The sequence below is a fragment of the Silurus meridionalis genome, chromosome 8 (genome assembly GCF_014805685.1).
Source record: "Silurus meridionalis isolate SWU-2019-XX chromosome 8, ASM1480568v1, whole genome shotgun sequence".
NCBI lineage: Eukaryota > Metazoa > Chordata > Actinopteri > Siluriformes > Siluridae > Silurus > Silurus meridionalis.
This window is the reverse complement of record NC_060891.1, coordinates 7,330,379-7,347,066: the sequence shown is the minus strand read 5'-3', so window position 1 is coordinate 7,347,066 and position 16,688 is coordinate 7,330,379. Positions and strand designations below refer to the sequence as shown.

Below are 16,688 nucleotides of genomic sequence, written 5' to 3'. Positions count from 1 at the left end.
TGCAGATTGTCTCAGTTGTTAGCCAGGGTGAAAGTGCTGTAGGTGATGATTGTCAGGAGGAGGCACCCTCCATCAAACCCGAAATCATTTCCTGTAAATTGTCCAATTCTGAGATTCTGCAGAACCTTGATGTGAAAATGTCACATTTAGAGCCTTGGCAACAAGCTCAAATGATGGACTTGGTGCTTCAGCATCGAGATTTGTTTCCTGATGTTCCTAAAAGAACTCATGTAGCAGTTCATGATGTTGATGTAGGTAATGCTCAACCACTCAAACAACATCCGTATAGGATGAGTCCTGAGAAATGTAGGCTAGCTGAAGAGGAAGTGGCTTACATGTTAAAGGACAACATCATTCAGCCATCACACTCCAATTGGAGCTCTCCGTGTGTGCTTGTACCCAAGCCTGATGGTAGTACAAGATTTTGTACAGACTATAGAAAAGTCAACGCTGTTAGCAAGACTGATGCTTTTCCAATCCCAAGGGTAGATGATTGTATTGACAAAGTGGGACAATCAAAGTTCCTCACTAAGATCGATTTGTTAAAAGGTTATTGGTGTGTTCCATTAACTGAACGAGGTAGAGAATTATCTGCTTTTGTAACACATTCTGGGCTGTACGAATATCAGGTTCTCCCATTTGGAATGAAAAATTCACCAGCCACGTTCCAAAGAATGATTCATGCAGTGATCAGAGATTTGCCCAACACTAGTGCTTACATAGATGATTTGGTGACTGGGAATGAAACTTGGGAAAGTCATCTCAGAGATGTTGGCAGACTGTTTGAAAAATTGTCAGAAGCCAACCTAACAGTTAACTTGGCTAAGAGTGAATTTGGATGTGCTCATGTAACATATCTGGGACATGTTATTGGTCAAGGTCAGGTAGTTCCAGTTGATGCTAAGATCCAGGCAGTATTGGCCTTTCCTGTTCCCACCAATAAGAAAGCTTTGAGGAGATTCTTGGGAATGGTGGGATATTATCGCAAGTTTTGCAAGAACTTTGCTGATGTCGCCTTACCCCTGACAAATTTGCTTAAGAAAACAGAGAAGTTTGTCTGGAGCGAATCCTGCCAAAAGGCATTTGACAAACTTAAGTCCATGTTATGTCATTACCCTGTGCTTCAGTCTCCTGATTTTAATAAACCATTTTCAGTGGCCGTAGATGCTAGCGATGATGCTGCTGGTGCAGTGTTGTTACAACAGGATGAAAGCGACAAGGTTGAGCACCCTGTGGCATATTTCTCCAAAAAGTTTAACCGGCATCAAAGAAACTATTCAACCATCGAGAAAGAGCTATTAGCTTTGATTCTAGCACTACAACAGTTTGATGTTTACTTATGTACATGTCAGAAACCCCTCATTGTTTATACTGATCATAATCCATTAGTGTTTTTGAGTAAGATGAGGAACAAAAACAGAAGATGGTTAAACTGGAGTTTAATTTTGCAAGAGTATGACCTTGTGATAAAGCATGTTAAGGGTAAAGATAATGTTATTGCTGATTGTCTATCTCGATGTTAAAAAGTTATTGATAGACCTGTCTGAAAATTTTGATCTATGGGATCAAAATTTTCCCTTTTAAGGGGGAAGGTGTGATGAACCCACATTTACATTTTTTTTCTCTGTTGTATTGTTTTATTTTGATTTGATTCTATATTTTATTTTGTCATATGGTCATCTATTTGTCTGATTAAGTACATGGCAATAACATAAGGATAAGTAATATACAGTGGTAAAGATGTTATCAATGTTTAATCCTCTTATGCTTTGTTTGCATGGAGAGCAGAAAAAAAAAGAAACATAGAAAAGAGTTCATGAGCAGGTCAACGAGTTCGGATACGGTCAAATGGCTAGTGATCATCTCGGCATGCTTTTTGATTGGTTCATTCTTGATCACACGCGATAGAGCGTGAATTCGCGGAGGAGAACTTTCTGGTAGCGCGACTTCGGTGGGATTACGGACAAGGTTCGGATGCACTTTGTTTTCACGAGGGACATGGTTGGACCATATGTTTTCTCACTTTTTTGGATCCCTTTCTTTGCACAGATCTCGTGGACTTTCTCGGGAGTGGATACCACACCTTTTTTTTGGATGTTTTCCAGGATTTTTTGCACCGTCACCATTTTGAAACAGTGACGGAGACACTACGTGCATGCATGTGCGGTAGGATAGTCGAGATGGCCATGTCTAAAGGACAGTGAGATGTATCAGCAGGCTACTGGTAATGTTAATATGTTTTGGGGGTGTTTTGAATGTGAACCTTTTTGTTTAAGATAAAAAAAAAAGAAACGACTGTGATATAACGAGCTGTAATTTTATTTCAAATGGGTTTCAGATAAATGATTGAAACGGATTCATGACTCCATGCTTGTATTTGCTGCTAATCTAGTACGTAACACAAAAAATCTGAAAAGGGGCAAATAAAAGAATGATACCAGCTACCACCAGTGTTGGGGGTAATGCGTTACAAGTAACGTGCGTTACGTAATAATACTTTTCTGGAGTAACGAGTAAAGTAGCGCGTTACTTTATAATTTTACACATTAATATCTGAGTTACTTTTTTTAGAAAGTAATGCGAGTTACTTTTAAGTTAAATTATTTTGCATAAAAAAATAAATACTGAATTAAAATGAATGTAGTCACGTAGAATTGCGCACTCATACGTGCGAGCCGCGGGAACAGAAGCTGGTCAGAAGCGGAGATGGCAAACCAGAGCATTACATTACTGTGATGGAAGTATTATTATTATTTTGAAATAGTTAAGGAAAAGAAGAAAGGAATAATGGTTAAGTGTAGATTATGTGTTGGTGAAAAGCTCTTGTCAACTGCAAAAAATACCACTTCAAAAAAAAAAAAAAAACATCTGCATGCAAAGCACAGCACTATAGATGTGTGTGTGTGTGTGTGTATAATGTTGACTATATGGAAATGGAGACAGAAATATAGAAAACTTTTGCCGGCTTTCCACCACTGCAGATCTATGGACTGCTCAGAATAAAAGTTTTCCGTGGGAGACACATGTACGATGCCATCGTAGCGGAGATAGAGAGCAAATTCACAGCTCATTTGCTCTTTGTGGAAAGATAAACTGCCACGGTCACTGATAATAGCACGAACTTTGTAAAAGCGTTCAGAATGTTTCAAGCTGATGATGAAGCAGAGAATGATGTGGACGAGGACGAGGTCATATTTACGGAATTGCACAATGTTTTATGAGATGACAGCGAAAGGTATGTTCTCCCTCCACATCACCGGTGTGCAGCCCACACGTCTTTTGCCCTAATATAACTTATTTCTTCAAGGCAATTATCTATATTACACCTGTTACACCTGTAAGGCGTGAAAGAGATACAAGTAACGGAAAAGTAATATAACGCGTTACTTTCCATAAAAAGTAACTAAGTAACGTAATTAGTTACTTTTTTGAGGAGTAACTCACTATTGTAATGCGTTACAAGTAACGTGCGTTACGTAATAATAATACTTTTCTGGAGTAACGAGTAAAGTAGCGCGTTACTTTATAATTTTACACATTAATATCTGAGTTACTTTTTTTTAGAAAGTAATGCGAGTTACTTTTAAGTTAAATTATTTTGCATAAAAAAAATAAATACTGAATTAAAATGAACGTAGTCACGTAGAATTGCGCACTCATACATGCGAGCCGCGGGAACAGAAGCTGGTCAGAAGCGGAGATGGCAAACCAGAGCATTACATTACTGTGATGGAAGTATTATTATTATTTTGAAATAGTTAAGGAAAAGAAGAAAGGAATAATGGTTAAGTGTAGATTATGTGTTGGTGAAAAGCTCTTGTCAACTGCAAAAAATACCACTTCAAAAAAAAAAAAAAAACATCTGCATGCAAAGCACAGCACTATAGATGTGTGTGTGTGTGTGTGTGTGTGTGTGTGTATAATGTTGACTATATGGAAATGGAGACAGAAATATAGAAAACTTTTGCCGGCTTTCCACCACTGCAGATCTATGGACTGCTCAGAATAAAAGTTTTCCGTGGGAGACACATGTACGATGCCATCGTAGCGGAGATAGAGAGCAAATTCACAGCTCATTTGCTCTTTGTGGAAAGATAAACTGCCACGGTCACTGATAATAGCACGAACTTTGTAAAAGCGTTTAGAATGTTTCAAGCTGATGATGAACCAGAGAATGATGTGGACGAGGACGAGGTCATATTTACGGAATTGCACAATGTTTTATGAGATGACAGCGAAAGGTATGTTCTCCCTCCACATCACCGGTGTGCAGCCCACACGTCTTTTGCCCTAATATAACTTATTTCTTCAAGGCAATTATCTATATTACACCTGTTACACCTGTAAGGCGTGAAAGAGATACAAGTAACGCAAAAGTAACGGAAAAGTAATATAACGTTACTTTCCATAAAAAGTAACTAAGTAACGTAATTAGTTACTTTTTTGAGGAGTAACTCACTATTGTAATGCGTTGCCCAACACTGGCTACCAACATCAGATTTTGTAATGAATTTAAATATTTACCTTGGTCTGTAGAGAAATGTTGATTTATAAATCTTCTGAAAAAAAATATTTGGATTTTCCTCTGCAAACATCAAGCCATGCACATGATTTGGTTTACTACCTTTCCAGTTGCACTTTAAGCTTGTCCCTTTACATAAAGGAATTCTAGTAATCTGGGTTTACTAATAGTTTTCATCTACAAATTTGTGTTTACTCTTCCAACAGGATGATGAGGTGGTGTTGCAGTGCGTTGCCGGCATTCAGAAGGAGAATCGCAAGTTCTGTCTGTCTGCTGAGGGATTTGGCAATCGGCTATGTTACTTGGAACTCACCTCAGAGGCCAAGGTATGCACAGAGAAGCTAATTTGGCAACATATTGTCTAGGGAAGCACAGTCACAAGTAAGAACAGTAAGAAGACACTCTCAAAAATGAAGGTTGGCACTGCAAACTAAATATATGTCAAACCTTTGCAGTAATGCTGTGCGCTGGTGCTTCTATTCCATTAGACCCAGCAAAAAAATAATGTTGGCAGGAAGAGTGTTGGCAGGAGTGAGCATTTGGTTATGAAACCTGAGAGACAATGTGGTGATTTTGTGTGTGTGTTTGTCCAAGAACACACATAGTCTTTGTTATGGGGCTTATGTGCAGCATATACTGAACAAAATTATAAACGCAACACTTTTGTTTTTGCCCCCATTTTTCATGAGCTGAACTCAAAGATCTAAGACTTTTTCTATGTACACAAAAGGCCTATTTCTCTCAAATATTGTTCAAAAATCTGTCAATCTGTGTTTGTCCATCACTTCTGCTTTGCTGAGATAATCCATCCACCTCGCAGGTGTGGCGTATCAAGATGCTAATTAGATAGCATGGATATTGCACAGGTGTGCCTTAGGCTGGCCACAATAAAAGGCCACTCTAAAATATGCAGTTTTATCACACAGCACAAAACTTTTATTTTCTCCACAATTGTTTTGCACTATGACACTTTAACTCTGGACTTTCACTTTAACTTTGGACTTGAACAGCACAGTGCCACTTTATACCCACCACACCACACCACACTGGACACTTTAAGGACAATAACACTAATCACTTTAATTTGTTCTGTCAATATCTACAATATGCATCTCTGTACATACACACATTTTCACATATATTTTAATATATTTGATATAGTTTATATATATTTTTTTTATCTCTCCTTCCTTTTTTTGGTGTTATTTTTTATCTTTAATTCCATTTCTTTTATGCTTGAATGCCAGACAGATGTAAAAAGCATTTCACTGCATGTCGTACTCTGTATGTATGTGTATGTGACAAATAAAATTAGATTTGACTTAATTCAACCGGCCTCATAACCGCAGACCATGTGTAACCACACCAGCCTCCACATCCAGTATCTTCACCTCCAAGATTGTCTGAGACCAGCCACCTGGACAGCTACTGCAACAATTGCTTTGCATAACCAAAGAATTTCTGCTCAAACTGTCAGAAACTGTCTCAGGGAAGCTCATCTGCATGCTCGTCATCCTAATCGGCCTGATTGCAGTTCGCCATCGTAACCGAATTAAGTGGGCAAATGCTCACATTCGATGCCATCTGGCATTTTGGAGAGGTGTTCTTTTTATGGATGAATCCCGGTTTTCACTGTTCAGGGCAAAATGCGCGAGGCAAATGGTGGTCACGCCAGATACTGACTGTTTTTTTATTTCCCATTTATGTTCACTATTCACTATATATAAGCAGATGCTAATAATCTAGGAAGTATGCAAAGTTTTTGTAACCTCTAAAATTCTATAATGCGTTTTAATGCACATTCAGCTTATGGGCAAAAAAAAACACTTGTCTTGGCAGTGTTAGCAGTGAGTTCATAGAAATCTCCAAAGATGTAATTATGAAATTATATTTGGACCAAAAGTATTGAACAAAACCTTTGTGAAAAGAAAAAAATATGAGAAGGAAAATTATACTAAAAACAATGAAGTTTGTCAAATTTAATGCAGTTTTCAAATAAAGTCTTATTTGTTAACAGTTTTCTAATTTTATTTTTAGCTAATCTTGGTTTATGACTACACTGGCTGAGGTTTTTTTTTTCATGCTGCAAGTTTACATTTGCCATTCTGGAACAAAACTCTAAGCTCCCAGAGGTAAAGACTTCAGCAATCTTTGCAATTGAAATTCCATACAGCATAGATATATATAGCATTACCCCCCATGTGGTGCTTATTAAAGCCTTTCTATGAATGGTTTTCATACATGTAAAATACGTTAATTGTTTTCAATAGCAGAAACGTTTGGCATGATAGTAAAATAGATTAAATATGTATTTCTTTTCATGTAAATTTTTATCCAGGAGGGGCCTTTCAGTTAGTGCTCTGAAAAATATCCCATTTAACATTCTTTATGAGCACAATGTCTTTATATGAAATCCTGTAATATGAAATCTTCTTCTTTCAGCTTCTTCCATTAGAGGTCCCCCCCTTTTGTCATCTTTGTGTGTTGTTAGTTTGCCTGAGGTTTTTGTGCCTTTCTTCTCTTCTCTTGGGGTATCGGCTCCGAGAGGGTTATCTGGCTCTTTCCACTTCCAGGATCACGGTCGGCTTGCGAAATACGTGCATATTGGTCTTCTCTCTGTTTTTCTTCAATAAATATTCTATCTGCACTTCCACGTTTGTTCCCTCTCTGCATGTGAATCCCACCCGTGGCATATCTCTAGAGAGTTAGACTCTCACTCTAAAGACCCCGGTTCGAGCCCCGGTCATCCATGGCCTTCCTCTTTTCCTCCTTCCTGGCGGCTTCATCCTCAGCATTTTCCCACCGATATACTCTGTGTCCTCCTCTGCACATGTCCAAACCATCTCAATCTTGCCTCCCTCACCTTGTCTCCAAAATGTTGAACATGCGCTGTCCCTCTAATAAACTCATTCTAATCCTGTCAATCGTAGTCACTCCCAATGAATATCTCAACATCTTTAGCTCTGCTACCTTCAGCTCCACCTCCTGTCTTTTACTCAATGCCACTGTCTCTAAACTATACAACATAGCAGGTCTCACCACAGTCCTATAAACTTTCCCTTTCACTCTCGCAGACACCCTTCTATCACAAATCACTCCTGCCTCTCGTCTCCACCCACTCCACCCTGCCTGCACTCTTTTCTTCACTTCTCCAACACACTCCCCATTACTTTGCACTGTTGACCCCAGGTACCTGAACTTTTATTCCCTACTCTCCAGCGCATACCTTCACCTCTCCAGGCTCTTCTCAACCTGCTCCCTACTCTCACCACAAATCACAAATCATTTCCAAACATAATAGTTCACAGTGACTCCTGTCTGACCTCGTCTGTCAACCTGTCCATCGCCACTGCAAACAGGAAAGGGCTCAGAGCCGATCCTTGATGCAGTCCAACCTTCCCTTAAACCAGTCTGTCATTCCTACTGCACACTTCACTGCTGTCACACATGGTATGCAGACCTGGTAGTGTCGTAACTCAGACCCCATGTCCGAGTGACCCTTTCAAAAAAAAAAAAAAAAAACATCCCCTGATCATGCACTTTTGCACATAATCCAACAGATCATCCACCGCAATATCATCTGGGGTTTTTTTCCCCCATGTCTGCAAATCATCCTTTGTTTTGTTTTGTGTAGACTTGGTATAGAAACTTAGTTTTAACACCCCAGCACTTTTCTCCAAATGCTTTTCCTATTTTTTATAGCTTTCATCTTTTACTTAGTTTTTCTTAAAATCTACTTAAAATATATTTCTTATGCCATAATACTACTTTATATAACATTTCCTGTCTTACTTTTATCCTGCCTGCATCTTAAGCTCATGCTCTCATAAAAACATCTTACTTCCTGTGTGTTTTGGACATTGTACCATATTAACCTATTACTCTTCTCATTTTTTACATTTTTATATGATTTTTTTTTTTTAAGTTTCTACATATGCCTCTCTATTTTCCACCGGCCGGTTTTTCTAATCCCTAACCTAATCCATCAGCCGTATCTGCTCACTCGCCTTTATAACATGTATTACATTTACAAGCATTTTGATTATATAAGGTATGCTAAAATTGATATATTATAAACTTTACTCTAAAGCATCACTATTGATTTTGTCTGAACTCTCTTTATACACAGAGTTCTTTGCGAAGCTGAGTATTATACTATATTAATGCTGAGTAACGGTTATATGTATTAAGCTTGGATTTAAACTAATATAAGCAATGTTATGTTATCTGAAGCATATTGCTAAATTATATTATATAATACTAGATTCTACTACTGATAGCTGAAGCTGACCTAAGCTAAATTACATGGGTGAACTTTATGCAAGATGAGTCAAGACGTCATGCGGTCTCTCTGATATCTCTGCTTAGCCAAGGTGTTTAACCACATAGGCAGCTCCATACATGACTTCTGACTGAATTTTGCACAGTGCATGATGCACCTGCACTCACCATCCCTATTAAACCCGACTTTTCTACTATTATTGCTGTTATTATTTTATATTATATATTATTATATTTATATTTATCATTATATTATAAACAGAACTAGCTAAATTTCTCAACATACTCCCCCCCTTTGCAACTTAAAAGTTGCATAAAATATAACCTGCCCTTTTCTTTTTCCCAATTACTTTTATCAAATCAAATTGCTTCCTAAAATCTCAACATACTCCCCCTTCCTCCATATTTCTTTTTATGTAACTTTTACTGCAAAGCATGTCTCATTCTCAGAAAATAGGTGTACCAGGATCTTTACTTATAAAGAACATATTCACTTTTAATCACCACATTATCTGTGTAAAGCTGCTTTGAGACAATGTTAAATGTTAAAAGGGCTATACAAATAAAAACGAATTGAATTGAACACCAGGTCACCTTAAGGTACCTTCCATAGGTATGAAAACAATAGACAGTTAACAGTATTACAAAACATAAAACAAACCAAAAACATATAGTTTACAAAGAAAAGTTCTAGCATAGGTAACAAAAGGTAATAAAAAAATGGTACAAAAAGTTCAGTGCCACCACAAATTTTTTGCAAAAAAAAAACAATTTGCAACTTATTAGGTCAATCAGCAACATAATTGGGTATAAAAAGAGCTTCTTAGAGTGGCAGTGTCTCTCAGAAGTCAAGATGGGCAGAGGATCAACAATTCCCCCAATACTGCGGCGAAAAATAGCGGAGCAAGAAAGAAGTTTCTCAGAGAAAAATTGCAGAGTTTGAAGTTATAATCATCTACAGTGTACAATATCATCAAAAGATTCAGAGAATCTGGAACAATCTAAGGGTCAGGGCCGGAAAACCATACTGGATGCCCGTGATCTTCGGGCCCTTAGACGGCACTGCATCACATACAGGAATGCTACTGTAATGGAAATCACAACATGGGCTCAGGAATACTTCCAGAAAACATTGTCGGTAAACACAATCCACCGTGCCATTCGCCGTTGCCAGCTAAAACTCTTTAGGTAAAAAAAGAACCCATATCTAAACATGATCCAGAAGCGCAGGCATTTTCTCTGGGCCAAGGCTCATTTAAAATGGACTGCGGCAAAGTGGAAAACTGTTCTGTGGTCAGATGAATCAAAATTTGAAGTTATTTTTTGGAAAACTGGGTCGCCATGTTATCCGAACTAAAGAGGATAAGGACAACCCAAGTTGTTATCAGCGCTCATTTCAGAAGCCTGCATCTCTGATGGTATGGGGTTGCATGAGCACGTGTGGCATGGGAAGCTTACACATCTGAAAAGGCACCATTAATGCTGCACCTGCACACAACATTATCAAACATACAGACAAGACAACATGGGGATAGGGGAGAAAGAGAGCTAACAACAAAAACAAAACTCTACATATCAAAGTAATCAATTAATAATAAAAAAATCATATTATATATTAAATGCACGTGGCTTCTTTCTAGTCTTTCTTATTGAACACTTTTATGTACTCACACGTAAGTCTCAGACACTACGTGTCAGACGATTCTAGTTTCCGCTCATCTTCAGTACTATTGTGTGTAGTCTCATAAACCTGGGAATACAAGGCTCTATACATTGTGTTACATCACTTGATGTTTCAGTTTCAAGGTACTCTAGTACAACTTATCTGCTATTGTATTACCTTTTGTAACCATGGAACCCTTTATTTTGTGTGACAAAATGGCTAATATATTTCTTTATCTATACCAGGTCTTATATTGTTGGCCGGACATCTTGGCATCTCTTAGGCATTGAATATGTGTGCTTTAAATAAATCTTAGTTGACTTCATAATTAATATCTGCATAACCTGCTCCTTTATTTCAACGACAACATAAGCATTCATTAAAAAGGTTCTGCGTCTCCAAATTCGTTCGTTCTTTTCAAAATTTCTTAGATTTTTCTATTCCTGTGGTTGCTGCATCAATACAGCCAAAGCAAATCTATGTCTTTTTGAGACAAAGTTGGATAATCTTATTTATCTATACTATCCGTCATTACTGTATAAAAATAGTCAGTGTAACACTTGAATTGAATTGATCAGTTGGTTTTATCATGTGGTTTTTATGCAAAGTCACGTACTGACCTCCTATGCCAAGGAATGACAGCATTTGTTTTAAAGTTTATGGTTTTGATGCTTTCCGAATAGTTTTCACAAGGGCTAACAATATTTTATGGCCTTGTCCCTCAAGTACTCTTCCTAGGTATTCTGTTTTAGTTTATTTCATTGTAGCTTCTTTTTACCCACATTATGCTTATTCTGTGTTATTGTTTCTAACACAAAATAAATTAGTTAATTGTCAAAATACATTAGCAATCAGTTTGTAATTTTTTAAATTTGTAAAAAGTCCCGCTCCAGTACTTGCTTGAATAATGATATGCTTTTACTATACAGTGGAACCTCGGGTTACGAACGCCCAGGCATACGTACAATTCAGGTTACGAATTGCAGTTCATCAAAATTTTTGCCCCTGGTTACGAACAATATATCGGGATACGAACGTTGCTCACCAAAAAATCGCAGGCAGGTTGGTTGTTTTTGCTCTATCCACGCAGCTCGTCACATCAGTTAGCGTCCTGTGTCCCTAGCGAGAGCATCGTGTTACTTATCCGCTTGAACTTTTCCCGGTGGCAGCGTAACAACTCGTTAGTTGATGCTCGTGGAATGATGAGATGGACAACATTAGCCGATGCATAACCACTTTACTTGTTTTTATGAAGATAGATTAGCAGGGTTACAGTCTTTTCCGAAGTACAATTCCCATAATGAATTTCACTCTGGACTTCAATACCAACTGATAGTAGCCTTAAAGAAACAGCTCTCATTTTCCTCTAATGCAACAATTGTCTCAGCGTTCGTGTTAATAACACTGTCTTTAATATTCTATAATATAATATATAATAATATATAATAATATAATATAATAAGATTCTCCTTCCAAACAATAACTCTCCTCCTCCCCTTCTACGAACGCCGCCTCCTGCAGCGAGTCTTCTCAAAGGAAAGTACCGGTAAAGATGTTTTCCTCTTTTGTATGTTTTTATGTGGTATGATTTTAATATAACATGTTAAAAGTAAATAATATTAGTGAATATTGGCTTTATTTTTATTTAAGTAATATTTTTGGTTGTCTAGAACGAATTACCGAAGTTTCTGTTCATTATTATGGGGAAATTTGTATCGGGATACGAACTTTTCAGGTTACGAATAAAGTACCGGAACGAATTAAATTCGTAACCTGAGGTTCCACTGTATCTTTGTGATAATCTAGAATCTAGAGTAGGTGTATTGTCCACGATATGTAAATGAAAATGTAAATGCAAACAGAATTTATTACTAATTGTTTCTGGCTCTTATTGCTGATATGCTGGCCGAGCGAGATCCTGAGGAAGAACAAAGGATGCGACCCGTACCGGCGTCCGCGAGGGAAACGAGCTGGCATTAGGAACAGGCTAAGGGCATGCTCCCTTTCCTAGTATCCTGTTAGCCAGACAACCACTCGACAACCTCATAGAAAGGGTCAAGTTCCAGAGGGACATTCGGAACTTCAACCTTCTCTGCTTCACCGAGACATGGCTGAGACCAGTGGTACCGGACCACCCCATCCAGCTGGCCGAGTTTTTCTCGGTTTTCCACATGGATAGAACACTGGAGTCGGGGAAGTTAAGAGGAGGTGGAGTGTGTCTGATGGTGAACAAACAATGGTGCGACAGTGCAAGCATCGTTCCCCTTTCATGCTCCTGCACACCAAATCTCGAACTACTGATCAAATGTTGGCCCTTCTATCTACCTCGGGAATCCAGCTCGGTCATAGTCAGTGCCGTTTATATTCCACCTCAAGCGAACATAGACACTGCAGTATGGGACTTACACAAGACACTAACGCTACACCAGACACAGCAGTGGGATGCTGCGCTCATTGTGGTAGGAGATTTTAACAGTGCCAACCTCAACCTTCAGCAGCACATCACCAGCCCCACCAGAGGCGAAAGGACACTGGACCACTGCTATGCACCGTTTAAGAACAACCACGTCCACCGTTAGGGAAATCGGACCATGCCACCATCTTCCTCATGCCTGTTTACAAACAAAGGCTGATACAGGAAGCTCCAGTTCAGAGGGAGGTCACACCAGCTAGCACCGGTGTTTACTGAGATATTCAATCTCACTGTAACAGTCTGTTGTCCCCTCATGCTTCAAACAGTCCACCATTGTTCCTGTCCCGAAGTAACCCAGCCTGCCTGCCTCAACGACTACCGCCCTGTAGCCCTGACCTCAGTAGTGATGAAGTGCTTTGAGAGACTGGTCAGAGACTTCATCACTGCATTACTACCAGACACACTGGATCCTTTACAGTTCACGTACCGCCAGAACCGTTCTACTGAGGACGCCATTGCTCATCTCCTCCACACTACGATGAGCCACCTGGACTACAGAAAAGGGAATTATACAAATGCTGTTTGTGGACTACAGTTTAGCATTTAACACAATAATTCCCTCCACACTCACCTCTAAGTTGGAGGTCCTGGGACTTAGCCTGCTGCTGTGCCAGTGGATCTGTAACTTCCTGACAGACAGACCACAAGCCGTACGGATTTGGAAAACACACCTCTTCCACCCTCACCCTCAGCACTGGAGCTCCCCAGGGTTGGGTTCTGAGCCCCCTGCTGTACTGTGTGTGGCCACTTCCAACTCTACCACCATCATCAAGTTTGCTGACGACACTGTTGTGGTGGGCCTGATCTCCAACAATGACGAGACGGCCAACCTACAGGAGGTTGAAAACCTGGAGAGATGGTGCCAGGAGAACAAACTTCTCCTGAATGTCAGCAAGACTAAGCAGTTGATAGTGGACTTCAGCACAAAGCAGAAGCAGTCATACCAACCAATAAATATCAACAGGACCACAGTGGAGAGAGTGGACAGTTTCCGGTACCTAGGTGTTCACATCACACAGGACCTGTCTTGGACCCGGCAGGACCCGGCAGCGTCTGTACCATCTGAGATGCTTAAGAGACTTTAAACTACCCTCTCAGGTGCTGAAGACTTTTTACACTTGCACCATTGAGAGCGTTCTGACGGGTAGCATCACTTCCTGGTTCGAGAACAGCACCATGCAGGACAGGCGAGCCCTCCAGAGGGTGGTGCAGTCAGCGGAACGTACAATCCACACAGAGTTCCCTAACCTGCAGGACATCTACAGCACACGGTGCCGGACCAGAGCCATGAAGATTGTGAAGGACCTCGGCCATGCCAACAAAGGACTCTTTTCTTTGTTGCGTTCAACGTTGTTGCCCCCCCGCCCCCAAAGCGAACACAGAGAGATTGAGGAGGAGCTTCTTCCGAGGCCATTCGGAGTTTCAACCAGGAAACACCTAGGATCTAAAACTTGTCCACTCTCTCCATTGCCACACTTCTCTGCAAATATTTTTCTTTTTGCACTACGACACTATAATCTCTGGACTGTCACTTTAACTGTGGACTTACACAGCACAGTGCACTTTATACCACACCACACACGGTCACTTTAAGGACAATCACATCAATCACCTTATGTGATTACTGTTTACTGTCATAAGCATACCTTGTATATACACTTTTTCCTCATATATATATATATATATATATATATATATATATATATATATATATCTATATCTATATATATATATATATATATCTATATATATATATATCTATATATATATATATCTATATCTATATATATATATATATATCTTTATATATTTTATATTTTACATAGTTTATACTCTTTATTTATCTGCCTTATTTTTCTTTGTTTTATTTTTCTCCCCATCCTATTTCCTCATGCCAGACAGTCATATAAAGCATTTCACTACATGTCGTACTCTATGTATTGAGTAAAAATATGTGAAAAATGAGTTTTTACTATTAAATGTTTTCCCACAATCCTGACGCACTTTTCTCCTTAATTTCCAGCCAGTATCCATCCAGATAGTCTAGTGTGAGCTGTCCATCTTCCTATTCAAGCATGATGTTCTAACTGTTCTAAAAGTGTGACTCATGATCTTGTAGGCCCACTGTGAATCTTTGTGCCAAGTTTGTGGTTTTTTTTTTTTTTTTGAGAGAAGCTTAGTGTTTTTATTGCCTTATGGGAGAAGGGAAGCTTTGAATCTTGCTGTTTTATGCTGGAGATTGTGACTCTTGTGTCCATTAGAAAGATGCAGCTGACAGCTGTTTTCATCCCCTGGAGCTTCTATCTCCTCTTCTCCAGGCATCTTGCCGTTTTAGAATGAACTGGGGTATTCCTTCACTATCTTCCTGGATCCACCTTGATTGGGCGGGGGATTCTCTTTTTCCACGGCCTGGGATTGTCATATTTAGTCAGTACAGCCATTCTTCTGATTTGTGCTGGGTCAACCAGTTCCAAGATAGTGATCCATTACTGATTTCCTCCACATGTGCAGGGGAGTCGGCCTCACAGGCCTGTTATGTCAATGAACGGAATTGTTGATAGTTGATTGTAGAACATTGTCTCAGAAGAGGCTTAATATGTCTGTTTCATCCATATTTTCACCCCCACCTACCGTTCCTGGGAACACATTAGGTCACTGGGGGGACTGAAAGTCTGGATCGTTGTATTGGGTTCGGGTCATTAGGTCCTATTGTGGTAGACTTCTCTCTTTCTTTCTATCTTTTCTTTTCATATTCGTCATCATTCTTTGATTTTGCTTTAGTTGATTCTTCATGTTTTATTCTTGTCACAAATGAATGCATGAAAGAGATCTTCTCCCAATTTCCACCTTTTTTTCTGAAAGTGCATCCTTTTACTTTTCTTCCTTTAAATGTAGTTTGTCTTTTATACTGGTATACTTGTTTGTTCACTTTTTAAAGGAATTCATGTCCTCTGTCCAGCATATCTCTATCTCATCTTTGGATTCATCGTTCTAAAAGTGGCCACCTTATTGGTTGTGCTTCCTACACATGACGCAAAGCCGAATCACTTGTCAAAATATGATTACGCGATGAAGGAACTATTGGTGACTAAAAAATAAACGCAGGATTATACATGGAGAACTTTTAGTTTCTCGCTCAAAACCAATAGCTCTTTTTTATTGGAAAGAAAAGAATTTATTGCCCCATATATGGGAACGTAATGAAACGAAAAACGGCTTCACCTTTTACGGCCTACATCGACTTGGCGTCTTCTTGATACCCCTCTATAAAACATCTTAAGAAATTTTTCTAGATTTATAATGTCTTCAGTTGAACTATCTGGGTCAACTAACATGGGATAAATTTCTTTATTCCGCTCCGTATGTACCATTTAATGATGAAGCTGTTTCCTGTTTTGCAAATCTTCTTCTATTTTAGTATTCTATTCTATTTCCCTCTCTCTTTCCCCTGCATTTTCTTTTCTTTTTTCTATCTCTGCCGCTCCCGGCTTTGATTACAGACACCTGGCCCTCGTTACCGACTCACCTTTATAAACGCCCGTTTCAGAGTCACTTGCTGTTGGTTCTTGATCGCCATGTAACCGATCTCGTGGATCCTTGACCGCCAGCGTTCCCTGCTGGTTCCTGCTTGGATTACTCCCGTTCCGCGGATTATTTCTGTTTCGTTGATTATACTCGTTCTGTGGATTATACCTGTTTTTAAGGATTATACTTACGTGGTGGACTCTCCTGACTACAGTTCATAACTC

At 39.2% G+C, this 16,688-nt stretch overlaps 1 protein-coding gene across 1 annotated transcript in view; it reads left to right on the top strand.

Moving 5' to 3' along the window:
• Positions 1 to 16,688, top strand: part of LOC124389836 (ryanodine receptor 3-like) — a 462,748-nt gene that overhangs the window by 24,572 nt on the left and 421,488 nt on the right. Inside the window, exon 2 of the mRNA XM_046855362.1 lies at positions 4,729 to 4,848. Coding sequence (XP_046711318.1) covers positions 4,729 to 4,848 — 120 coding nt within the window. The remainder of the gene's footprint in view (positions 1 to 4,728; positions 4,849 to 16,688) is intronic.